General features: G+C 47.3%; 1 protein-coding gene across 1 annotated transcript in view; it reads right to left on the reverse strand.

Annotated features, from left to right (window-relative positions):
• Positions 1-20,942, reverse strand: part of ACER2 (alkaline ceramidase 2) — a 220,396-nt gene extending 199,454 nt beyond the window's left edge. The window contains exon 1 of the mRNA XM_069625959.1: positions 19,599-20,942. Coding sequence (XP_069482060.1) covers positions 19,599-19,706 — 108 coding nt within the window. The 5' untranslated portion in view covers positions 19,707-20,942. The remainder of the gene's footprint in view (positions 1-19,598) is intronic.
• Positions 20,943-27,084: the final 6,142 nt, after the last annotated feature.

Raw genomic sequence — 27,084 nt, forward strand, 5'->3', positions numbered from 1 at the left:
CAGTGTATGCCATCTTTAGTAAATATTGCAAAAGTAGGCAGTCGTGAACCTTCATCGAGAACAACGCTGTACTCTCACATACAGGGCTCTATCCACTCACCACTCGTCCAGCCTGGGGATATACAAACCCAACATATGTGTCTACCTCAGCTGGTCAGATAGCACAGCGGCTAAGCGCTCGCCCCGAGGTCGATAAAATGAGTACCACTCTGGGATAATAATGTCTTCTGATATTTGAGCGCTATGAGACCTATATAAGAAATACATTATTATTATTGATGAGCAAGACTGATGAAGGGATGTACTATCGGGAAGAAGAAAAGACTTTAAGATATTCACCAAAATAGAAATAAATGATGGAGAGAATTGAATAGACATGAGGTAAGAGATTTTTAGGGTGCTGGAGAAACTGATTAAAATAGGCTCCCAAAGACCCTAAAAATCTCTGTTGGACTGTTGGAACACAGCGTGTTGAAAATATGTGATGTACAATGTGTATATTGTTTGTAAATTAGAAGATAATAATGTCCCCATTGTACCCAATATGCACATTTATCTTTGTCAATAAGACATTTCCATTGAACAGAGTAGTAATACATGGGATTAATTGCTCCCTTTTAGGAGTTAAATAGATATTGCTAGTGTAAGTGTTAACAAACTCCAACTTCCAAAATGTGAATAGCTGAAGTTCAGTTGAAAGATGGCTACTAGTCGAAAACTTTAAAGAAGCACCGCAAGAAAGTGAGAAACTATTGTCAGGTAGCTGTCTTGATTGCATACTACACAAAAGTGCACGTGTTTGTCAGTTGGAGAAAAGGAGAATGAGGGTGAGTAACAGATGAGAGAGCTTGGTTCCTGTGAGACGGGCCTGTGGGGAAACTGCAAGCCTTGGCAAGTAGAAAAAAAGACTGCGATGCTGGCAATGCCAGGCAGAGTGGCATCGCCTGTGGCATGCCTCAGGGCTCTTGTGTCTCCCCTACCCTGTACAACATTTTCACAAAGCCCCTTTTCAATGATCTAGATGGTCTGGGTATCACCTACACTAATTATGCTGATGATACCCAGATCCTCATCCTGCCGACGGGGATTATGACAAGGATTTGGCCTTGGTAAATAGAGTGTACCTCATCATCCAGGAATGGATGGCTTCACACGGTCTATGCCTGAATGATGACAAAACAGAACTCCTCATCCTAGGCACCACACCTAACCTTAACAAACTAGGCCAAAATTACTCTTCCTTTGTAATTGACAATAACAATATCACCGTAGCCAAGGAGGTCAAAACCCTTGGCTTCTACCTAGACTCCACACTTACCTTCAAAAAACAATTCAACGCTATGGCATCCGCCATGTCTTACATGCAAACTTATTAGAGCAGCTAAACCATTCCGATCACCCATCAACTGCATTACCCTAGCTAGAACTTTGATCCTCTCCAAGCTGGACTATTGTAATGCTCTATATGTAGGCAGTAGCAAATATATCACGAACAAAATTCAAATTTTACAAAATAATGCCTTAAGGGCTGCCCTAAGCCTCCCGAAGAAAGACCACATTTCAGAGACTAGAAGATCTGTTAATTGTCTCTCAGCGAAAGACAAAATCTTCCTTAAATCCGTCTCTCTGACTCACAAATGCCTACACCAAGCTGCCCCTCAATATTTAATAACGAGATTCACTAGACCAGTATCCTGCCGTCCTTCCAGAAAGGTTAACTCTAATCTCCTGCTAGTGCCAAGATTCAAACATATTATGTCTGGAGGGAACAGCTTTCCTGTTAAAGCAGCACAATTTTGGAACTCCTTACCACCAGCAATCAGGGAAGACCTTCCCTACTCACAATTTTGATCCAATACCATCCACTGGCTCAAGGAACACGACACCTAACGTTTCTCCTGGCTGCGTTACACTATAACTACTGTAAATTGTGTATAACTATGTATATCTACTGATCTTCCATGCCTCGTCACTTTATATAACCTGTAAATATTGTATATCTTTTGTAACTATAATTTGCTGTATTGGCTCTCATTGTTTTTGATGTTTCCAACAATGTAACCTCAGTTGGACTCTATCTATTGCGCTACTGGAACTAAGTTTTACAATCCTCTTGCTGCTTTTGTGCCTTGCTACCCTTGGGTTAGGTGCGCATTACAAATAAACAAACAAGCATGGGGACAACTCTGCCTAGCTGGCCTCTCAGAGGAACTTTGTGTTGGATGACATCTCCAATTGCTGCATAGATCACTTTGTTCCAGGAAGCCTCAGTGGGCCTTAGTAAGAAAGCCCTGCTATGTGCTAACTGGAAGAGGAGCTACGCAGAGGTGAACTGGGCTACTGAAAAACTGGAAGGCTTCCGAACAGGCATATGCATTCTTTAGTTCGATTGCGCTGCTTGGGCCGAGCAGTGACACCCGTTAGAAATGTTTCCAAACCTAGCCGCCTCTCTGCGGAACCTGCATGTTTTGAGATAACTTTTTCTCCATACAGGCAAGTACCTACACCTAGCGGCTAAAGAGTAGGAGGACTTTGAGACCTATGGCGACTTCGCCATGTCTCGCCAGCTATCACTTGTGTTATCAAAAATAGAGACAGACAAAAAGGATACATTTTAAGTATTTATTTACAACAGTGCTCAATAAAACAAAGTGTCGGGATATCTACTAAACTAAATATTAAGAGTGTCACAGTTATAAGGATGGCCACAATTAAAGGTCTGGATAATTTTATCCAAGGTTTCACCTCTCATATGAAGAACTTGACAATGTCTTCCCCTCTTGCTTCAAAGGGGTTCCTCGATACAAAGGAGGTCATTACGACCCAGGCGGTAAGTACACCAACTTTACCACCATGGTGTAAACTATGTTTACACCATGGTGGATGGCGGATTTACCGCCCCATTCCAAGGTGAGTGGGGCGGTAAATCCCCATTTCCCATTTACCCTTCCCCATTCCCATTTTTGCCCCATAGGGCATAATGGGTGTGGGGAAGGCGCTAATTACGGCACCGTAAATTACGGTGCCGTAATTAGCACCAAGGCGGTTTAGCGCCATGGATTTTAACGCCTGCTGAAAGCAGCCGTTAAAATTGGAATCAGGCGTTAAGGGTTAACGACGGCGTTAACCCTTAACGCCTGAGTTGTAATGAGGGCCAAAGTCTGGTATTCAAAGAGTCCAAAACAACCTCAAGGTCTGTAGCAACAAAATCCCCCAAGGTGGAATAAAGAGTCTTCTAGCAGCCAAACAAAAGTATTATACAAAGTCTTTCAAGGAGGCGTCTCCTCTCTGCCTGCTCTACTCATACAAAGGGGGCTTTGTGCCTTTGGCTCTGCTCCTGGCTCAGGGATCACCCTCAGCCATGTCCCTACGGCTCTCAGACAGTCTGGTGCTTTGGTGGTCGGCTAGACCTTTTCCTCCTAAGTGTTCTCCCAGTTGTTCACTCTGGGTTTCGCTTGCTGGGAATCCCAGCTGGCCCTAGTGGGGTTTGCTGGAACCGATCCTAATTGCCCATTTCTTCCCTCTATACTTTTGCCTGCCGTCCTTCTCTTGGCTCTTCATATTCCCTCCTGCGGGTTACTATTTGTTACATTTTGTATTCTCCTCTGTTTTACCACTTGGTCCCAAATGCTCTAGCCCTCTCTTCTGCTCCTTGGTTTCCACATCACCCCTCTGCTGATTTATCCTAATCTATGTCCTAAATACTCACTCTCCCTTTGTAGTCTCTGCCTGTCTTCACACTCCGACCCATCATTTCTTCTGTATGGTCTCTCTCAATCCAGGTCTTCTCCTCAGTCTCTTTCCCCTTGAACCACACACTAGCCACCTCTGTCACCTTTCCAACAATCCCCCTCTCCTGTGTAAGCTCATTCTCTTCACAAACTGTTCCTCTACTTCCTAGTTGGTTCCCCCTTACTTCCTTCTCCAAGGTGTTGCCCCTAATGCTTCAAACATTTGCCACTGTGTCACGATCCCATCTACTTCCCGAATAGTATCCCTTGTTTCCCTCACCAAGCTGGTACTCTCTTTACTCTGTACTATTCCTTCTCACAGCCTGTCTACTACTCCACGCTTCTCCCCGCTTACCACTCACCAAGAATTCCTCCTTGCTGCACTTCACTGTTGTACTGTCTTATTTGTATACCCTCTCTGGAAATGTTTCCCAAGGTCTGCAACTTCCTTCTGGTCAGCCCTCCATAGGCGCTCCTTCTTCCACTTTTTACTAACCCTCCTTGCTTGGGAACTCCATGAAACTCTTCACAGGACTGACAAAGGCTGCTTGATTGGCTGACTTTTATCTGGTGAAAGCTCGCCCCCATGGGTGTGTTCCAGGGTGATAGGCCTGTGTGTGTGGTGGGCTGTGCTATTCTACCACTGGCCTGTGTGACTGTGGTCAGGTGATCTTTCAGGGGACTGGCTCAAATCTATATAAGTGTCAGCCACGATTTTGTATTTCACACTGGCCTCTGCTGCATGGGTACTTTAAATACCCTACCCTAAATTCTCCTCTAAGGCTGCATGTTACTGCTCTCTGTGTGCCGCTGTATGTCAAGCATGTGTTTTCCTCCTAAATAAATTCTCCCATAAACCTCAGTAACTGTTAGTTACATTTGTTCTTCTACTGAGGGCTTGGGATGGGAAAATTATAATATTTTATCTCTCACGATGCTTGTGGGAGAGAGAGTACAAGGCTTGATACAGTTAAACTGCATCAGTGTTGGTTCTCTACCCCTTGGCAGAGGGGAAAACGTATACAAAGTATATTGCGCAAACTTTCAGCTGGTTTTTCCTCAGCAGCGTGGTTGGTGCACGCCAAGGAGCAGTTCCATTGTATGGGTTTCTATGTTATCCCTCAGTGGTTTAAATGCTCGCAGACTGGTCTGCGTACAGGCAGATTTGATTCCTTCGACACCTCAGGGCTTTACTGTGGAAGGTATTTTCTGGACCTTGGTACTCTTGGGCACCACCGAAGTAACTTGTAATGGCACATTGTGAAAGGCACCTGCGCACATAAGGACTAAGACATCATAGACCACAATATCTTGGACCAAATGTACATACTGCCCTGATGCAGAGCAGTGCTCTGGTGAGACCAGTCATTTGACTTGTGCAAAATATACAAATACTGTGTAGGGCAAATAGGCTATCTATCCCTTTTGGATATTAATGATGTGCCTTTCCCATGAATGACTCATTATGCACAATAGTAAATGCATGCATTGAGGCCTCTAAGGGGCCCCACTGCTGACTTCTGTTGGCAGTGTTGATTGCAGTGTGGCTCTCTTAAATGCCAAAAGAGTGGGATAGGTGGTCGGAATGTATTTTTTTTAAAGTCCCTAATTATGTAGGGAACTTGGGGGTGCAGGAAGTGGGGAGGCATGGGCTCTGCCTGCATGTCCAATTCCAGACACTGCCCTGTGAACAGTGAAAGCCGTTCTCTGTACCGTATTTGCACTTTGCAAATGGTTACTGCTTGCCACGGCCAGAGGTTGACCATTAAATGCTTTGCAATGGCATGAGAGGTCAGAAACATTTGATACTTGAGTTTACACAAAGGGAGGCAACACATGCTCGAGTTCCCCTGCAAAGCAAGTTGCACGAGGTTGCAATGTGACTTTTTCCAATTTGCGCTAAATGATGGGTATCCACCTCAAAACATCGAGAAAATCACTGTGAATCACAAAACATCGAATTTCTTTCATGAATTGTAACACTGTTTATTGAAAATAAATGTGGGGGGACCCCCACCCCCTGGAGCCACCCCCACATCCCCCACCTTAGTTAATACCCCAAACCCCATCTATATTTTCAATAAACTGTGTAAAAATTCCTTACAAAGAATTCGATGGTTTGTGATTCGCAGCAATGGTCTTCAGTGTTTTGGTATGATACCGAAATTGTACATCACTTTGTCCATTTTGGAATTTGGTACGGGGCCCACCCAGAAGATTAAAAAGTGCCGGGGGTATGCAGATGATCACAGACCCATGAAGGTACTGTGAAGGGGTTGATTGAATGCAGCCTGAAGCCTCCTAGCGAGATGGGACCCCCTACAGGGGCCTTTCACTCCATGCGGGTGGTACCTGAGTTTAGGTAAGGGATCTGTTACGTCAGACTCCGCCTCCGAGGAAGGGTGAACTGATGTAGCAGGGCACCATTCAGTTGGTGCTCGCGCAAGAGTTATGGGTGAACTGACGTAGCAGGGCACCATTCAGTTGGTGCTCGTGCAAGAGGTATCCTAGGGTAAAAACAAGAGTTAACAGTAAACTTTTACTATAAATAAAGAGGTGTCCTATTGGGATCTCTATAAAAATCACTCTGGTGTCTGTCTCCATTAGTCATGTAAGAACTCAGGGTGTAGCCCATCTCCTGTTATCAGTGATTTTATTTGGCAGGTGCAGCGCCCCTCGTTACCCAACAGACCTGGGAGGCGGGGGAGGTATTCATGGGAACTGTCCAGGGTTTGGGACGAGGGGGTGTGCACCTTTGTGTGTGGACCAGACCTCGAAAACATGGGCTACAAATATGTTCTCTACAATTCATTAGGTACAAAATCTTTTAGCGTTTTAATGCAGATCACTTTCAACTGATGATGTGTAGATAGACTGTGCCCTTAACAAAGGACCAATTATGTTTCCTCATCAACTAATGATTGTGACCTTTCGTGGAAAGACATTTCACATGAAAAAATATTGCCAAGAAGCACTATTTGATTAACTGCTTAAATGGCAGTCGTTATCATGCCCAGGAAGCTGCTTGAAAGAGTCATCTGTTTCTGGCAGCTAGCAGTGTGACATCAGAACTCTGCTACAATACGTTATTATTTTGTACTTTCCAGCAGTGGTCAAAGTGGGCGGGAGCGGTGCGCCTCTGCTTTTTTTTAATTAAGTTTACTGTTACTATACTTTTATTTTTAAAAGAAACCATTGCGGAATGGTTTCGTTTAAAAATAAGTATAGGAAGCAGTTGAAACTTGAATTTTCATTGCACTGCACTGAACGTTCACTTAAACAGCAGGAGCATTTGTTTGGGGGTTTGTATTGTGGGTGGGATGGGGGCATGGTGATGGGGTTTGTGGGGAGTGGAGGCAGTCCAACAGGCAACATAGTCACTACTTCTTTTCATACACTTCGACCACTGCTTTCCAGAATAAGCATTTTTTAGAGACGGGCAAGTTAGAGGCGTTGCTAGGGGGAGCTAGGGGGCTATAGCCCCTGGTCTTTTGTTTGTAGCCCCAGATAGAATGTCAGGAGCTACAGCCAAAAGGCTAGCTAGCCCCCAGTCACAACAGTTCCGAGATCAGTGTAGCCCCTGGTCCTTTCCCGACCTTGCAACACGGGGCAACCCTGTCTCTCCCAGAAGCGATGTACGATAAGTGTAGTGCAGGAAATCGAGCATTCCTATATTTCTGTGTGTTTAGTAGTCTGGTATGGAGAGAGGATCAAGTGAGGGAGGAGACACATTGATATACTTTGAATTGAGACTATAAATGCCAAGAGACCAATTGTTTGGCATTATTTACAGTTATGCGCACCGGTTTCAATGATATATCAGTCGACGCAAGCAATGGTGATGGGGATCGATCAATGCCACATGACAGCAGGGGCATCTCTTCCAGGGAGAGGAGGGATTCTTTTTTCAGGACCAATTGGAAACCTTGGAATGTGCTGTTCAGGATGTCTGGGAGAAGGTGATCCAGTGGAAGCGGTGGAGTAGCAGGAGGGGAGTTATCCAGGTTGGAGGGGAACACAAAGCATGGACAGATTTAGACGGGGAAGAAAAATCCGAAAGGGACCAAATGTGCATGAATAGCCATCTAGCATGGAGGCAATGGGAAGAGGTGGCAGGTTGTAGAGGGTGCGAGCAGCAAAGTTCAATACACTTTTACAAGAACAAAGGAGTGCAGGGAAAGGCCCAGAAGGAGGCTAGAACGGCTTTCCATATGTTCAAAAGGTTAATCCCAGCAGCCACGCACAGATAAGCAAGACGGGGGAGGGATCGATAGGAGGGGGGACATGGTGCCATAGAATTTGAAGATTTTAGAAGAGAAGTAAAGTTCAAAGTCATTAGCAGAGGAGGAAAGGGGGACAGCATAGCCTGGGGCATAGAGGAGATCTTGCTGGGGAGAAAGCAAAGAGACAACATCGGGGATGTATAGTTGGTGGATTTAGCGGAGTGAAGGTCTATGGTGATTTCAGACATGGATCCCCAATAGGAGATAAAAAAGATTGGAAATGGGGGACATGCACAAGTGGCACAGCTGTAGCAGAGGCATGGCTGCATGCATGTCTTCTGCTGCCTGTCGAGCTGGGTGATTCAAAGCTGGGGTCATGGACAAGTGCGAGTGCAGGTATATGCAGGTGGGAGGTACTCAAAGCGAGATGCTGAAATGGAGTCGAAATCACGGAAGACAAGCGCAATAAAGGTGGCTAGGGGTAGAGAGAGAGAGAGAGATAGCAGTGGGATAGGATCTTCCTTCAGCTAGAAAGGGAGGTAGCAAGTAAGGTTTAGTAATGGAAAAGGAAGAATGGGGAGGGACAGCAATGGTCAAGTGGAGATGTAAGGAGGCAGTGGGAGAGGGGGTGATGCTGAGCTCCACGGAGGCGAGGGTCGATGAGAGCATCATGTAGTTGAAGAAGTTACATTGGTACTTTGAGTAACAAATGTGTAGGGTAACCATGGAGTGGTAATGGGGGATAGAGTCAAGTTTGAAGAGATGGCCATTGGGAGTGTCCAGGACGTTGGGGTTTGCTGTTGGTACAATAGGGGCTTCAGTGATCAAAGAATCGAGAAAGAGATTGAGTTCAGCAACAAAAGAATTAAGATGATGACACTTAGTCCACGTGGGATGCAAAAACAACTGGACACAGAAGATGGGAGTTTACAGTTTGTTTGACAAGTGTCAACTCAAAAGCCAAAATAGCAAACAGAAACTTTGAAGCACCAATCAAAACAAAGCCTCTCACGCTGGGGAGCCAAGTCCTCTTTTCCCGTGGTGGTGGCCAATCCTTGTGGGCTAACAAGATGCAGGCTTTCCTGTATCCATACCCATGGCTATTTAATGTGAAGCCTTCTCCAGACATCCAGGCCAAGTCCCTTACCAGAGGTCCCTCACGAGGCACAGCTTAATTGCCTCTAGCAGCTGTGGAACTGGATTTTCTCCAGGCGTTGATGTTGTAGCCAGGTGTTCCCCCTACCAGTCTCTAGTCTCCAAGTCTTCCTCTCCATCTTCCAGGTTGTGCCTCTGGTTCTTCTTTCTTCTCACTTTCTCTCCATTTCTGGTCTTTTCTCCCTCCTGGGTTCTCGTCCCTCGTCCTGGGTTCTCAAACTACTTTAGGTCAACCCGACCTCGTTCCTTCCTACTCTTATTAGGTCTGTTACCACCTTATCCAGCTCCTATGAACCCTGTCGTGCATTCACCCCCTCCTCCTGCTATTACCGACCCCTCAGGACTCTTGGCACCTCTTCACTGTATGACCATCTCTTCCAGATGTCCCCCACCACTGCCTGACATTGCTACCTCCTCCATACTCACTACCTTCTGCTGGAGTTACCACCTCCACTATACTCTGACCACCTCCTCCTTGTATTACTACCTCATCCAGATCTTCCTCAGCTCCTCCTGATCTACCACCTCCCCTAGACTCTCACTGACTGCTTCTGGCTCCTTCTCCCCTCTCGTCTGCAACAGCGTCTACTCCTCCATAGTTCTTGCATCATGCCCCAAACTCCCCCAACAGCCTGCCAGAACTACTAAAACAACTCACTCTCAGCAACTGAGGCTGGCTACATTTATACTGTGGTTCTTCTCCTCTTGGGTGTGTCATTTACTGCTGGTCTGCATCTGCAACTAGTAATTGAGTGAGGTCTGTGATTAACTATCTTCCCTGAGCACACCTGGAGCATCAAACGTATTTCCTCGCTCAGATTCGCCTACCACCTATTTAGCAATCACACCACATACTTTGCTTGTCCCTCCCCCTCCCGTTACAATAATGTCCAGCATATCCCACTGTTTGTCTACACAAGGTGTAGGGGGCTAGATAGTAAGTAGGGATCAGGAGGGCACTGAGGATGAGGTGAGGCCAATAGTTATAGAAGAGCAGTGTTCACAGAGACAGCAAGTTAGAAGTTGAGGAGAGCAACCAGAACAGATGTACAGATGTAAGCAAGCAGGTATTATAGCAGACGAGTAGTGACCAACAAATTAAGTAATATGCTGATAGCGATCAACAGATTAAATCCTAGGCTGAGAGCAACCAATAACATGGAATAATCGAGTAGAAACATAGATCGGTAGAGAACACCACAATTAAAGAATAGGGTGGTACTGGTCAATACAATTAACTGGATAGTTAATTAAGATTAAAATGAGATGTATGTGTGACATGGTGGTAGTCAAGGAAGGAGTAGCTAAGGGCAGAGTGCCTGGATATTGGTGATATAAGCCATTTTTTACAACAGGCATGGGGTTAGACAAGCAAGCAGGTGAGAGTGTTTTCCTAAGTGCTTTTCCCTTGGATCGCCGATGGGTTGGAGGTCCTGGCAATCAGAGTTTATGTATGTCGCTGTGGTGTGTCACTAAAAGGGACAAAATCTGATTCCTGTGTTCCACTATTTGGGTGCTACGGGGGGCTCGGAGTCGCACTGAGCATGTTCTAACACTAAGGGAGCCTCATTCTGGATTGCGGTCATGTGACTGCCTGGAACTCAATATGCTTTCTGACCTGCAGGGTCGAGAGACTTGTGGCGCAGGACCCGGGTGCGGATGGTGGGCTCTGGTGTGTCTTTGTTGATTGGTTAGGTGGTACATGGAAGAGTCGATCTGAGCACACTCCAGGTCCCGGTCATATGTCCTACCCCAACCCAATCTGCATTCTAGCCTGCCGGCCTTACAGTAGAATGTAACGTAATATAACAAGGTTTGTATGTCCCAGTGCGGCCTTTCTGCCTACTTCTTGGAGCTACTCCACCCCCTCAAGAAAAAGAGCAATGGCAAAATGTTTCACCCAACTACTAAGCACCATGAAAAAGAACAACAAGAAGCTGGAATTGGAAAGGAGGAAATAATACAACCAAGATGAAAAAACCCAGTTCCAGAAACAAATCCAATCATATAAGAAGGAAATTCACAAGGCAAAGAGAAGGCAGTATGATGACGAATCACCAATGCCACCAACACACAAAAATAAATGTTCAACATCATAAAAGAAATAAGAAACCCACCAGGTTGCGACAACACTCCAATACCTCACAGAAACTAAGCAACGACTTGGTGTACCATTTCAAATACAAATTCAACGACATCCAACAAATCCTACAAAACAAACCGACCAACCCTAACACTCAACCAACCGGACCTGATGAGGAGCCACAACACAAACTCCAAAACTTCCTGGAAATATTAGGAGAAACATTCATCAGGCTGGTAAAACACAGCAAGAAAGCAGGATCACCCATGGATCCCTGCCCCCCTGACATCTACAAATCAATCCTTGCACAAGGAACGCCGTCAGAATATTACAGAAACCTCTTAAATCTGTCGCTCACAACAGGGACAGTACCACGATCCTTCAAATCAGCATATATCAAACCACTTTTAAAAAACACAAGTGGAGACGTGGAAGGCCTCTCGAACTACAGACCGATTTTAAACATTCCCTACACGGCAACATTCCTAGAAACATATGTATAAAAATGAACCCAAAAACATGTACAAAAACACCACTTGCTAGACCAAGCACAAGTTGGCTTCAGACCCTCGAGAGCAACAGAATCGGCACTACTATCTATCTGGGATGACCTAAAAACAAACGCAGACTCTAACACAGTCTTGGCTCTGATTCTGCTCGACCTCTCCGCAGCCTTCGACACAGTAAGCCATGACACCCTGATCAAAAGATTGGAAGATATAGGTATAACGGACATGGCACTACTCTGGGTTAAATCATTCCTAGCAGACAGAACAGAAACCGTATGGATAAAACCCTTCAAATCTACTCCACGATTTAACGACTGTGGAGTACCACAAGGATCCTCACTATCACCACTTTACTTCAACATCTACCAGACTCCAGTAATCAGGATCTTCAAAAAATACATTACATTACATGCTACAACTACTCAGATGACATTCAAAACATCTACAAAATTGAAGATTCTCAAGCGAATCACTCAACCCTGATAGAATGTCTAAAAGAAATCTTTGACTGGATGAACGCCAACAACTTGAAAATCAATCCAGGAAAGACAGAAATCATGATTATATCCAAAAACCAAGAGAACACCTACATTCCCTGGCCTACGGAAATGGGAACCGCGCCCAGACCATCTAAGGTAGTAAAAAATCTGGACCACGCCCTAACCTTAGAACCACAAGTAAATGCAGTAATTAAGAAATGTTTCTTCCTTCTTCACACAACACGAAGAATCTTACCTTTCCTCTCCTTCACCCACAAAACACTGACAATCGTCACCCTCATCATGTCAAGAATCGACTACGCAAACAGCCTCTACCTTGGGATGCCGGAATGCCTCCTGAAAAAATTACAACGCATCCAAAATGCAGCAGCCAGACTCCTCCTCAAACTATCCAGATGAGACCACATCACCCCAGCACTAGAAATACTACACTGGCTCCCAATTAAACATTGTATCACATTCAAAACAATGTGCAAAACACACAGGGCAATCAGCGTACAGGGAGCAGAATTCCTACAAAAGAAAATGATAATCTACAAGGCAACGAGACTCCTCCGATCAAGCAATGAAATCTGCCTGGAACCAAAAAGATACATCAAGAAAGACTTGGGGGATCCTCTTTCTCCCACCTAGCCACAAAAACCTGGAACAACCTCCTGAAAGAAAAAAGAAATAAGAAACACCAAAGGACCACCTAAAATTTGGAAAACGTCTAAAAATCTGGCTCTTCAACACCACAGATCCAAATTGTAACAACCAAAAACAATTAAATAGGAAACACAAAGAACAGACTGACAGAATATAAGATAGCACAGACAACACCCAGGACCTACTAAGGGAAACACCTAAAAGAACGAGAGATGATGCAAGGTTGAATAGAACACAAGCGACAACCCCATGAGGATATAAATTAGCGCACATGACCAACACTACCAAGAACCTTACCCACTCAAAAAGGGCCTAGGGTATGGGCGTAGCACACAGGTAATAAATCCAAAACCAGGTTACAGAACGAGAGACGATGCAAGGTTGAATAGAACACAAGCGACAACTCCATGAGGATATAAATTAGCGCACATGACCAACACTACCAAGAACCTTACCCACTCAAAAAGGGCATACGGTATGGGCGTAGCACACAGGTAATAAATCCAAAACCAGGTTACAGCAAAGACAAACTGGGATAAAACGGCTGGCCGATCATAAAGATGGAAACAAGAATGTAGCTAACTTAGCATAACGACTGCGAGATGAGACAGCGTTACCACGCTGAAACTTAATCGCCGAAAGGAAACCACCTTCTTTAAGTCATGAAGGAGACGCAATAGAAATATGCATTTCTCCTAACAACAAGGATACTAACCAATCCCAAAGAACTACTAAAAACCTCACCGCTCCTCAAACACCTCTCACGCTCCAACCAAACACAACCACACCTCTTAAAGCCGCAGCAAACCACACGCATTTAACCACAACAACCACACCGACCCCCAAACAACAGCACACGATGGACACAGAACCGAATAACACACCAATACGCTCGGCGAACGGTGTTAACTGAACTGAAGCTGCCAATAGTACTGCAGGTGCCCCTTTCTCTTCTCCAAACTTTGTCCTACTAATACGCCTAACCTTCCCCCCCCCTTTGTTTTCAGATCTGCGAGAGCGCCAGTGGACCACTCCGGTGGTGATCGTGCACGGTACAAATATCCTTTAACATTAACATGGTGCAGAGGGTGAGGTGGGGGGGCAAAGGAAAGTGAATGGGGTAGAGAAAAGGCAAGCATGAAACGTGCTGTTGATGAGTGCAGGCTGGAATTACCCAATCCCTGTGTGCAAGTAAGATTCTAGGTTGTTTGTGGCAGTGACACCTGATTTTCCAGGGGGTCAGGACTCAAGGGGCCTCATTACACGGATGGCGCTAAGGGATTACCGGCACCGGTAAGGGCACCAGTGCCGGTAATCCCTTAGCGCCATACTACGAGGTCCCTCAGCGGGTCCCGTCCTTAACGTGTGAGGGACCCGCTGAGGGACTTCAGGGCAAATAACGGTACCGCTAATAGAGGTACCGTTATTTGCTCCTTCCCCATTCCCATTTGAACCCTATGGGGGCTCAAATGGGAATGGGGAAGGGCCTTGGTGAATGGGGAATTACCGCCCCGCCAACCTTGGAATGGGGCGGTAATTCCCCCATTCACCAAGGCGGACTCGGTAAAATACTGGCGGCATGGTTACCGCCGTCTGTGTAATGAGGCCCAAGATCTATTAGCTACCAGTACTGGGATACCAAGGGAGACACTGGTCTGGGAGGAGGTGGAAAATGATGTAACAGCAATGTCACACGTACAATGTAATAAGAAATATAAACATGCTTTATATAAGTACTGCTGTACTCTTCATATCATATGCTGATCTGGCGATCACTAACCCTCTGTGCTCTCTTTCTTTCTGGCTCTCCCATCCATATCGCTATCATTCTGTCTCCCTCAGTATCTCTGTCATCCTCTCTCTGCGGGTGAGAGTTGCATTGTGAGATGTGTTTTCTCTTTTTTCTCTCTCTCTGCCAGTGCCGGCTGAAACACTCTCACTGTCAGTGCGGTTCCAACCAATCAGCGGTCAGCACACAAGTTACAGCTTTGCCTTGGTGCTCACAGAAGAAACCGATTATTCGTTTTAATCTGAGCATGACCCTTTACATGAAGGAAGGATATTTTGAGAGACAAATTGGTGCGCATGCTGGCAAAAGAAGACATTTGTAAAAGCTATTTAAGTATATTGACATTGTAAACTTGCTTTTTTTAAATGTTGCAATGATCCTTTATCTTAATCACTTCCACTATAAAATGTAGTCATAATAAGAATGTTTCACTGAGAAAAGCATATTATCAAAATTTAGAATACCAAATACATGTTTTCCTATTTTACTTTTTCAAAATACCCCTATGAGAAATGGGAAAGGGACTAATTGTGCAAATTAGCGTTCCGAGCTGCTTTGGTAAAATCAAAGACCATTTGGGGAGCATAAGAACGACCCCACATCTTTATAGTTGGCAAATAAAACGGTGAAAAAAATGTTGTATGCTCGAATCACTCAGAGTTTAATGCACATTTGACTTGGTGGTAATTTAATTTGTCACAAACCAAATCCTGTCACTCCATTGGGGTCCAAGGGCTGCCGCTGCTGCGAGGCTAAGCTGAGTCTCAGTGTAAAGGTGGCAGTTTAGATGACCAGTTCCAATACACAGACCTCCTTAAATAAGTGTCTAAATGGTTCCCAGCGCCCACACATTCTTAAAGAAGTATCTATACAGCAGTGCTCAATATTTGCGCTCGCCACTAGCCATTGGCTAGTGATAATTGGCTCTTGACGAGTAAGAAACAGTGTGCTTTGTGTGTGTGTGTGTGTGTAAAACTGGGGTGGCGAGTGACTCTTTCTGGCTGGCTAGCAGCTTGCAATTTGAAATATGTACCCCTGTATACAGGATTGCGTGCTTTCCAAGACATTCCAACACCGGTCTCATTTGTATTATGAGCTACGGCAATGTTCAATATCATTGATGTTCCTATGGATGAGCCCAGTGGGAGGAAGGGGGAGAGGGAGAGGGATAGAGGAAGAGAGGAGGAGAGGAGGAGATATTGCCCCTAAATAACAGGGAACCTCAGCAAATGATCTCGCCTGGCTATCCCAACGTGCTAGGAGCCTGCCCTGTTGAGCAGACAGCAGATGGTTCCGAAAGAAAACGGGGGAGTGTTGTGTACTGGGTGTCTGATGAATCGAGCTCTTTCAGAGGCGCTCCGTGTCAGGAGGCTGAATAATTCAGGCTCCGCTGGCAGCCCTGTCTATAAGTTGCTCTTTTGTGACCGGCTGCCAAGTGAGATCCTCTACACCTGGCAGACAAAGGATTCTCTAATGAGTTTTCGGCGCCGATGGGCCACTTGCAACAACACTGTGAGCTGCCTTAGAAACAACTTGTGGTGGTAACTGAGGCCCAAAGGCGCCCAAAGGCAATCAGCAGAAATGCATCTTTGAGAAGGATGCAAAGACTGCTGGCCATGCAGCCAGCAGTGTCAAAAATAAAAGGAGAGATAGAAATGTAGGAGAGTGGGAGAAAGGAGAGAATGGTCCTAACAAACAGGCCGGATCCCCCGCGGTGTTCCATGCCTTACACTTTAGAACAGGAAACCTAACGAGCTCTATTCAACATACACAACAGGTTAGGGTGAGATGATCATGCAACACCTTACAGGCACCCGCACAAAAGGTATTCCTATAGGGTGTGAACTGGCATTTGCAGGTCGCGCCCCTCTCAATGCTGCTCCATAAGCTTAGGTGAGACCAGCGCAAACCATCCTTCAAGTCAACAAACCACAGGTTCCACTGACTCAAAGGCCGGGACAGTAAGATAACCCCCCCGCCCCTGACACACTCTTCCTGGTCAGGCCCAGCACCGGAGCACAGGAGAGCGAAGCACCCATATTCCGTCACATTGTATAATCCACCAAAAACGCCATAAAATGTGATCTTATGGAATGGTATGCAGGGTTTGTTATGTTGTGTTGCGTTACTCAGCTTTTCATGCTAATTTTGAACTTCACTGACTCTTACTATTTAGGTGCCCTTGCCCGTCATTATACTTTGCTGACACATAGGGGTTATTTCTGGACTTTTAAAATGGAATTTCAGAGTATATTATGCCCTGTTTATGTTATGTTACATTACTCAGCTTTTAATGCTAATTTTGAACTTTTCCGCACCACATTTTTAAGCTGTATTTCTACATCAGTATAGACTGATAATGAGGGGCTACTTTTTTCTCTAAAATGTCATCTTGTAGAGTTATATGCACTGTTTATCTTATGTTACGTGCCCACTCCCAGCACTTGCCTTTGAGCGCCCACTGGCCTGTGCTGTCTCACAGGCCTGCACTTATTGTATTGGCAGTTGACCTCTCTAACCAAGTGATCTCTGCTAGTCACTTAACAATTGCTTGCAACTTACTCCCTTGCACTTCCCTCTGTGGAACTCCAGCACTCACCCTCTCCCTCGTCCTTTCTCTCTTTGCACTTGCACGCTCTGAATGCTCACGAGGCCTAGTAGGACCGTCTCTTTCTTTCTCTTCATTGTTATTAGATTTACCTTTCACTCCCATGTTCCCTCCTTATTGCTCTGTGGGCGCTTTGAAGCACAATTTCTTGATGTATAAGTGTCTTACAAATGCACAATAAACAAATAAAAATAAATGGTGTGTTGCTCAACTTTTAATAATGTGAATTTTGAACTTGACAAATGCACACTTTTAAAGGTGTCTGGCCTAAATAGTACACTCCGCTGAAAGTAAGGGGCTGCTTTTGGACCTCTACAATGGGTCTCATTACGAGTTCGGCGGTAGGCGTGCCCGTACGGGCATGACTACCGCCAAATTCGCTACCGGCAACCGCAAATGGGCCATAACCGGCCCATTACGAGTTGAATCTGCAGGAAATTCCCATTTGCGGGTGCCGGTATGGGGGTGGGGAGCATGGTTGCACCGGCACCGTTGATAATGGTGCTTGTGCGGTACGGTAACAACGGTGCCGGTAGCACTACTGGCACCAATGTCACTGTACCGCCTCATTCGTAATGAGACCCAATGTAATCTCAAAGAGTTTTATCCGCTGTTTCTTATGTTACATTATACAGCTTTTAATCAAAAGTGCATAATATGTTATTCAAGATAATTATTACTCAATGAAATGCTGTACATGTATGGGCTTGATTTTTAAAAAAAAAAAAAGATGAGATGTTGTGCAGGGGACGAGTTTTCTAAGCCAGAGGGATCAGGCCTTCAGTAGTAGCCAGAATGCTAACCACAACTCATCTGACAGGACAGTGTCATAAAGAAGTGTGGCCTTCCCCAGACACAGACCAGTCCTGACCCTCTGTAAAGAAAAGTCCAGGAAGCTTTATTTGACATATGTATGGTTACATTACATAGATAAAGACCACCCACCAGACCTCCTCGTGCACTCCAGTTCAGGTCCCTGAACATTCACACTCAAGCTATCACGTGCCAGCATTCTATCAGCATTCATTGACGGCCAGAAGAAGAAGGCACGGCCTTCATGCCCGCGTCACAGCAGGCAGCGCTTAAGAAGCTACGGGGCAAAGTGTGTTCAAAAGCTTTACCCGAAAAAAAACTACGACAGAATAGGACTGCAATTACAACATCGGAAATTGACGCGGCACACGCTGCCCTCTCGCCTGCAAAGTTATGCGGCGATCCTCATGAGCAATATTTCTAAAGGGTAGGGAATCATACATCTGTGGTGCATCTATACAGCATACTCAACACATTAGAAAAGTCACACAGCCGTGCAATGCAGTAAAACTGTCTCAGACGCCTCCAGTTTTTGCAAAATGATGCTGTGTGGATGTCAAGAAGGTACCTTGACACGAACCAATTTCCTCCCACAGGAGGGGTCTGCACTGGCTCCCCCTGTAAGCTTGTATCCATTTCAAAGCGCTGACAATAGTGCACAAATGCCTTCATATGCCCCAGGCTACCTTAAAGAGTGTGTTAAGATCCACAACCCGGCTAGATTCACCAGATCGAGTGACAGGGTCTGTCTTTCTGTCCTGAGGAGCAAGCGGGTCAGTGGGATCGGTTTGCCTCTCAGGCTGCCATTTGGTGGAATAAACTCCCCAAACCCTTGCACGCTGAAAACAATCTTCTGAAGTTCTGGAAAGGGGTGAAAACTATCGTCTTTGGGATAAATCCTTTCTCCTATTTACCTCCCCCGCCCCGCCCCTGTCGCTTTCTATGCCCTATCCATCTTACCTTCTGTGCCCTGATGCCTGCGGGCTCCGGCGCATTATAAATGGACAAATAACAAAAATAAAAAATGCAGCCACGTTTTGAAACAGCTTTACAGCGTCTGCCATTGCTACAGCCTCGGAGCTCAGTGAGTTGTCTGGGGGACTACTCCTCCCATGAACCCTTCCCATCAGATTGGCTGGCTACGCCTGATGGGAGATGTAGTTCAAAACATTTGGGGGAGCTAAAGGATGCAGCCTTCAACAGCGGACCATAGTCATATTAACACAGTACACTGCAAATATGCAGAAAGCAGGACTACGGAAATATATGCAGAAAAAGGCAGAAATAAGGAAAGAAGTAAAGCTACTTGGAGTTGCTAAAAGTCAAATATTTGAGCGCGGCATGTAATACAGCTAGTATAGCAACGAGTAAGCAAAGGGACATGTCAGTGCACAACGCGCGTGACTATAGCTAGGAGTGCACTGCCAGGTTTAGGGACAACAGTGGCGCTCTGTGCAGCCTCGCGGCGGCGGCGACAATAGAAGCAGCGAAGCGTGAGCACGCCTCGGGGTAGAGCAGCGGCCGCGCGCGGGCACTCACCGTGTTATAGAACTCGGCTATGGCGGGCACGATGATGTAGTTGCCTTCGCACCAGTCCACCTCCGAGCTGCCTGCCTGTAGGTGGTCCCACAGGTGGTGGGCGCTCATTCTGTTGTCGGGGGGTCACTGATGTGCAGTGGGGGTCCCTTGGACTTCAGCTCCCTGCGCCCCGCTGTGACGAGGACAGATATGTCGATGCTTTTAGGTGCCTCCTTTGTTGCTTAGTTGGAGTTTTTTTTTGTTTTTTGTTTTTTGTTGTGGTTAGAGCTGGATGTCGGCCTTGATTGTCTGGGTGGTACCTGGGAAAGCAGGGTATATATTCCTCGTGGTTATGGGTACTCCTCCGTGCTGTAGGTATTCCTGCTGGCTGTGAGTACTTGTTTCCTGGCTGTACGTATTCCTTCTGACTGTAGGGTTTCCTTCTGGCTGGGAGTACTTTTCCTGGCTATGGGTATTCCTTCTAGCTGTGGGTATTCCTTCTGGCTGGGAGTACTTTTCCTGGCTGTAAGTATTCCTTCTAGATGTGGGTATTCCTTCTGGCTGGGAGTATTTTTCTTGGCTGTAGGTATTCCTTCTGGCTGGGAGTACTTTTCTTGGCTGTAGGTATTCCTTTTGGCTGTGCGTATTCCTTCTGTCTGGGAGTACTATTGCCAGCTGTGGCTAGTTCTCGGGGCTGCGGGTTCTCCTGGCTGTGGATATTGCTTCTGGCGGTGAGTACTTCCCCTGGCTTTGTGTACTCTTTCCAGCCGTGGGTATTCCTCCTGGATGTGGGTATTCCTCCTGCTGCGAGTATTCCTCCTGGATGTGGGTATTCCTCCTGGCTGTGGTTTGTACTCCTGGCTGTGAGTATTCCTCCTGGCTGTGGTGTGTACCCTGGCTGTGAGTAGTGCGTGCCCCCAGTTGTGAGTACAGCTTCTGGCAGAGTGTTTTGTCCTAGGGTCTATGCTTTTCAGAAGACGGGGAGCCTCTGGCTTCGGATCCCTACCTCTATCTCTGCCAGTGCCGGGTGTCCCGGATTATTATAAGCGGTCCTGTCCCGAGCAGGAGAAAGGGGCGGCTCCCGAAACCCCGGGCACCTTCCTCCGTCATCCCGTCACCTATTATGTTCTCACAGCGACCTAGTCCGTCGCTCCTTCGCTGCCCCTTTCCTTTGCCCCCTAGGAATGTTATTCACAGACTCAGTGGCTTCTGCTGGCAATTCCTGGAAGGTGGGCGTTGACCCGGCGAGGCCCCATCGTGAGGGGGACAGGACCTCCAGTCACAACAGTCTGCATGTGCCCCTTCATTGGAACTCGACACCCGCGTACAGCCCCTCCCACTTAGGATCCATCTCCTCCCCCCGCGAAGACTCAGCCCTCCTACAAATCCTCCTATCTCTACAGACAGGCTTCCTGCGGCTCCCCCTCTTCCAGGATGCACCACTCCCCCAGCCCCGCCCCTACTGTACTCATCCAAATGGGAGACTTGGTCTGCTCAAGAGTTAATAAATGCACTGCTCGGAGCAAGCGGAATGAAGAAATGTCGAGGTGCTAGTGGGTGCCCCTGGTGTTTGGAGGGTCTGCGGCTGGGATCGCCAGTCTAAGGCAACCCTTCGCAGATCGGGACACACAGAGGCTCGAGGTCCATGTCAACAAAAAAAGTTGAAAGGCCCGGCGCCGTGCCTGGGTCTCCGATACCCCCTGGTGATATCACTGTCTAAAAAGGAACCAAGCGCGAAACGGCTTTGGGTTAAAATAGCTTCTGTTCTCAATTGCCCTTTCCTGGGGGACAGGGGGAGGGGCTCGGCGCCCCTGCAACTCACAGAAGTTCAGTGACATTGCTCCTTACCTAGGGTGACGAAACATCCCGGTTTTCCCGGGACTGTCTCAGTATTTGGTGCTCTGTGCCTCTGTACCCCTTTCTCAAGATTATGTTCCCATTGGAAACTGCAGTGGTCCCTGTTTTTTTGTAGTAGGTCTTTTATAGCTGGCAGGCAGGAATGTCGCACAGAAGAAATGCTGCATTTTACAACTTAAGATAGTGTTAGTTTGTGATAAATTAGTGTTAGTTTGTGATACATTAATTATAAAATACGTTTATTTGAACAGTAACACTTAAACCCCCTTCTCTTCCAAACGCTTCTGAAGTGTAGTGCCTTGACAGCCACTTTCAAGAGTTAGTCCCACTTTTATGTTAGTTGCCCAGTACCAGTTTTTCACTTTTGAAATCTGGTCACCCTATCCTTGCCAGGGCCATTTTAAGCACTTTTCGGGCCCCCCTCCATCGAACCAAAGAATTAAGGCATCCGAATAGCTGGCCCCTCCGCCCAACATCGAAAACTCTTAGGCGCATCTTTCCATATCTCTCCTTTCCCAACAGACTCTCCGCGGTCCAATCAATTGTTATATCAAGACTGGACTAGGCTAACCCCCTCTACCTCGGAGTCCACGCTTACCAACTGAATAAACGATGCAGCCAAACTGTTACTAGCGCTCGGCCCGAGAGACCACATCTCCCCAGCCCTTAAAACTCTGCACTGGCTTCCAGTGGCCCGAAGGGTGACTTTCAAAACCTTATGCATTTCTCATCGAGCATTGCATAAAACCGGACCTCAATATCTTCAAGACAAGCTAAAACCCTATCACCCTCCACGTACTCTAAGATCAAGCTCAGCCGGCCTTCTAGTCATACCTAAAACAAACTCAGTCAGGTTAGGCGGATCATCATTCTCAGCCTTGGCCCGCACGCTGTGGAACGCACTCCCACCCCACATCCGCCTAACCGAAGATCTAATGTCTTTCCCCAAACTACTGAAAACTTGGCTCTTCCCCTAAAACCAACCCGTACGCAAACCAACCCAAACTGAATAACAGCATCTCAATGACACCAACCAACAAACTACTAGATCTTGAATAACAATAAGACAAATAACAATACAACATCAAGATCCATGCGAGAAAGTGACAAACTAACAACTGCTAATGTCAAATAAAAAGACAAACAGAATAGAACGAGGAAAGTAGATCAAAGCAGTGAAGTGGATAAAAAGAATAAATCGTGCAAAAACTGTAATGAGGTTTAAATTAATGAAATGGATGTAATGAGTGCAATGGACAAAATGAACAAAATGGGCGAAATGAATAAAGCAGATGAGTGTATAGATCGGATGAGTTTATAGAACGCATGAGTATGTTGTGCGGATGAGTGTGCTGAGCGGATGGGGTGTAGAGCAGATGAGTGTGTAGAGGGGACGAGTGTGTAGAGCGGATGTGTGCGTAAGTATGGAGGAGTGTGTAGAACGCAGGAGTGCATAGAGCAGATGAATGTGCAGAGGAGATGAGTGTAGAGCGGATGAGGGTGTAGAGCGGAAGAGTGTGTAGGGCGGATGAGTGCGGAGGAGTGTGTAGAACGCAGGAGTGCATTGAACAGATGAATGTGCAGAGTAGTGGAGTGTATAGAGCGGATGAGTGTATAGAGCGGATGAGTGTATAGAGCAGATGAGTGTTTAGAGCAGATGAGTGTATAGAGCCGATGAGTGCGTATGAGCGAACGACTTTGTAGAGCAGATGAGTGCATATGACAGATGAGTGCATGTAACGAACTAATGCATAGAGCGGATGAGTGCCGGGATCGGATGAGTGCGCAGAGTAGATGGGTGCGCAGAATGGACGAGTGCACAGAGCGTGATAGATGCGCAGAGCGTGATAGATGCGCAGAGCGGAAGAGTGCGCAGAGCAGAAGAGTGCGCAGAGCAGAAGAGTGCTCAGAGTAGAAGAGTGCGTAGAACAGAAGAGTGCGTAAGAAATGTGGAGTGTGTAGAGTAGATGAATGCGTAAACAGACTAATGGGTAGAGCAGACAAGTGCATAAGAGCTAATGAGTGCGTAAGGACGGAGGGATGCGTGAGAGTGGAGGGGTGCGTGAGAGTGGGTGAGTGCATAGAGCAGGTGAGTACGTAGAGCGGGTGAGTGTGTAGTGCGGGTGAGTGCGTAGAGCAGGAGAGCGCATAGAATGGGTGAGTGCGTAGAGCTGGTGAGTGCGGAGAGCTGGTGAATACGTTGAGGGTGAGAGGGCATAAAGCGGACGAGCACCTTGAGTGGACGAGCGCATAGAGTAGACGAGCGCATAGAACGGATGAGTGTGTAGAGCGGATGAGTGCGTAGAGCGGATGAGTGCGTAGAGCAGACAAGTGCGTAGAACATGTAGAGCAGATGAATCCCTAGAGCGGATGAGTGTGTAGAGCGGATGAGTGCAAAGAGCGGATGAGTGCATAGAGCCATTGAGTGCGTAGAGCGGACGGAACGGGTGAAGTATGTGGATGAAATGGGTGACATATGTGGATAGAACGGGTGGCGTATGAGGATGGAACGGGTGGCGTATGTGGATGGAACGTGTGACAAATGTGGACGGAACGAGTGACATATGAGGATGGAACAGGTGACATATGTGGATGGAACAAGTGAAATATCTGGATGGAACAGATGAAGTATGTGGAAGGTACTGGTGTAATATGTGAAAGGTACGGAGAAGTATGTGGATGGGACGGGTGAAATACGTGGATTGAGTACATAAAACAACTTAGAAATACACAGAACGGTTCGGAGTACATGAAACAGATTCAAATGCATGGAACGGATTAAAGTGCCTGGAGTGGATTGGAGTGCGTGGAGCGGGTTGGAGTGCGTGGAGCGGACAGGAGTGCGTGGAGCAGACTGGAGTGGACTGGAATGCATGGAGCGGACTGGAATGCATGGAGCTGCAGAGTGCATGGAGTGGACTGGAGTGCATGGAGCGGACTGGAGTAAATGGAGCGGACTGGAATGCATGGAACGGATTGGAACGCATAGATTTGCGCGATTTACATGGAATGGTTTAGAATGCATAGAACGCTTGAAAGAACATGTAACCCACCATATCATATCACCACGCTTACACTCTTCTTTACACCACCATTCAACTAGAACACAGAGATACTATGACACCATTTGTTATAGCTGTTCTCATAGCAACATCTGCCTCATACTCCCCATCACTCTAACTAAACACTGCTGGTTACACCCCCCCCCAGCCAGGCGTTCTCTTCGGGCCTAACGCAGCCACAATCGGTCTGGATAAACCCTGCCAGAACAAACACATACTCCTGATCCCTCAACCACCACACCTACCGCGAAGAAGCAGCTATTACATGAATACCACACCAGCTGCTCACATATCCGGTGCTCACACGCACCTTTGACTCTCTCTACTATCTCTACTGACACGAACTTCGGTTCCCAAGGGCGTTCAACCTACCAGCGCCTTCAGACCATAAAAATGGTACATAAGGCGCTATATAAATACAAAGTAACATAACATAACATAACATATGCTGCCCCGCAAAATAAGCATAGGTACTCCCTTTCAGTCCCAGCATGCATACAGGGGACAAACTGGAAGCAAGGAGAAAGCTGCACCTACCTTGCATAACCAGTGGTTGAAGATTAGAAGCTACCAGGAGGGTGTCTGCATCCAGACAGACTGAGATTATAAGGGCATAGTTTTAAAGTAGTGCTGCCATTGGAGAGCAAAGAAACGTGGCTGTGGTGTGCAATATATACATGTTCACTATTATTACAGAGGAAGTAACACTATAGCCATTCAAAAAATGTGTGAGGCTTTTTTGAAGACCCTACTCTGAGAACTAAATCACACTCTGAAGGGTGACATTTTTGAAAGGTTTATGGACTGGTCATTTTGACAAATTAGGCATTATGAGATTTTGAGGCCGATTCATGGAATAAATGTGCGCCGAAAATCCCGGCGCAGAGGGGCCAATACGTGCGCTGCGCCGAAAATTAGCGAAAAGCGCAGGGAAACCAGCGCACGTCGATTCATGGAAGTCCGTGCGCAAGAAAAGCAGAGGACGTGCGCCGAAAAAGCGCGCGGCGCAGGCCGGCGCACAGGTCAACCAACGTCGTGCGCCACGGCCACTGCGCTATCACTCCGAGCGCAGCGCACAGCTCTAAAGTAGGCGGAACACAGGGCGGGACACTCGGAATGGGGAATAAAATGGGGCACAACACTCGGAATGGGGAAGAATGTGGGCGGCACGGGGAAAGTATAGGAGGCAAGTGCGCGGAACGCCCACACGCTCGCATACAACACGTATTCATGGAATAGAATAGGGCAAAAAAGCGCACGCTCAAAGCAGCGCACAGGCACAAACAGGCACAAACACGACCGCCACAAGAAAGCAGGCGGTAGCGTCTCTGCGCCTGCAAGAAATGTGCGCTAAAAGGTGCGCCAACAAATAGCACCTATATACAGACATGATCAATGTCCAATACTGTGGCCCTCCAGGACAAATGACGTACAAAGGGGTACCCACAAACACAGACACGCGCTGAGAGAAAAAATAAACGTGTGCGTGCATACCGGGGTGCGCGGGAAGTTGCACACGCGATATGGCCGGGTACGTGGATTACAGGGGTGCGCGGGAAGTACCACACGCGATTAGTCAGGGTACGTGGATTGCAGGGGTGCGCGGGAAGTTCCACACGCGATATGGCCGGGTACGTGGATTGCAGGGGTGCGCGGGAAGTTCCACACGCGATTAGTCAGGGTACGTGGATTTCAGGGGTGCGCGGGAAGTACCACACGCGATATGGCCGGGTACGTGGATTTCAGGGGTGCGCGGGAAGTTCCACACGCGATATGGCCGTGTACGTGGATTTCAGGGGTGCACGGGAAGTCCCACACGCGATATGGCCGGGTACGTGGATTTCAGGGGTGCGCGGGAAGTCCCACACGCGATATGGCCGGGTACGTGGATTTCAGGGATGCGCGGGAAGTTCCACACGCGATATGGCCGGGTACGTGGATTTCAGGGGTGCGCGGGAAGTTCCACACGCGATATGGCCGGGTACGTGGATTGCAGGGGTGCGCGGGAAGTTCCACACGCGATTAGTCAGGGTACGTGGATTTCAGGGGTGCGCGGGAAGTACCACACGCGATATGGCCGGGTACGTGGATTGCAGGGGTGCGCGGGAAGTTCCACACGCGATATGGCCGTGTACGTGGATTTCAGGGGTGCGCGGGAAGTTCCACACGCGATATGGCCGGGTACGTGGATTGCAGGGGTGCGCGGGAAGTTCCACACGCGATTAGTCAGGGTACGTGGATTTCAGGGGTGCGCGGGAAGTACCACACGCGATATGGCCGGGTACGTGGATTTCAGGGGTGCGCGGGAAGTTCCACACGCGATATGGCCGTGTACGTGGATTTCAGGGGTGCGCGGGAAGTCCCACACGCGATATGGCCGGGTACGTGGATTTCAGGGGTGCGCGGGAAGTCCCACACGCGATATGGCCGGGTACGTGGATTTCAGGGGTGCGCGGGAAGTTCCACACGCGATATGGCCGGGTACGTGGATTTCAGGGGTGCGCGGGAAGTTCCACACGCGATATGGCCGGGTACGTGGATTGCAGGGGTGCACGGGAAGTTCCACACGCGATTAGTCAGGGTACGTG

This window comes from Ambystoma mexicanum, chromosome 6p (assembly GCF_040938575.1).
Source record: "Ambystoma mexicanum isolate Mex_15411 chromosome 6p, UKY_AmexF1_1, whole genome shotgun sequence".
NCBI classification, from domain to species: Eukaryota; Metazoa; Chordata; class Amphibia; order Caudata; family Ambystomatidae; genus Ambystoma; species Ambystoma mexicanum.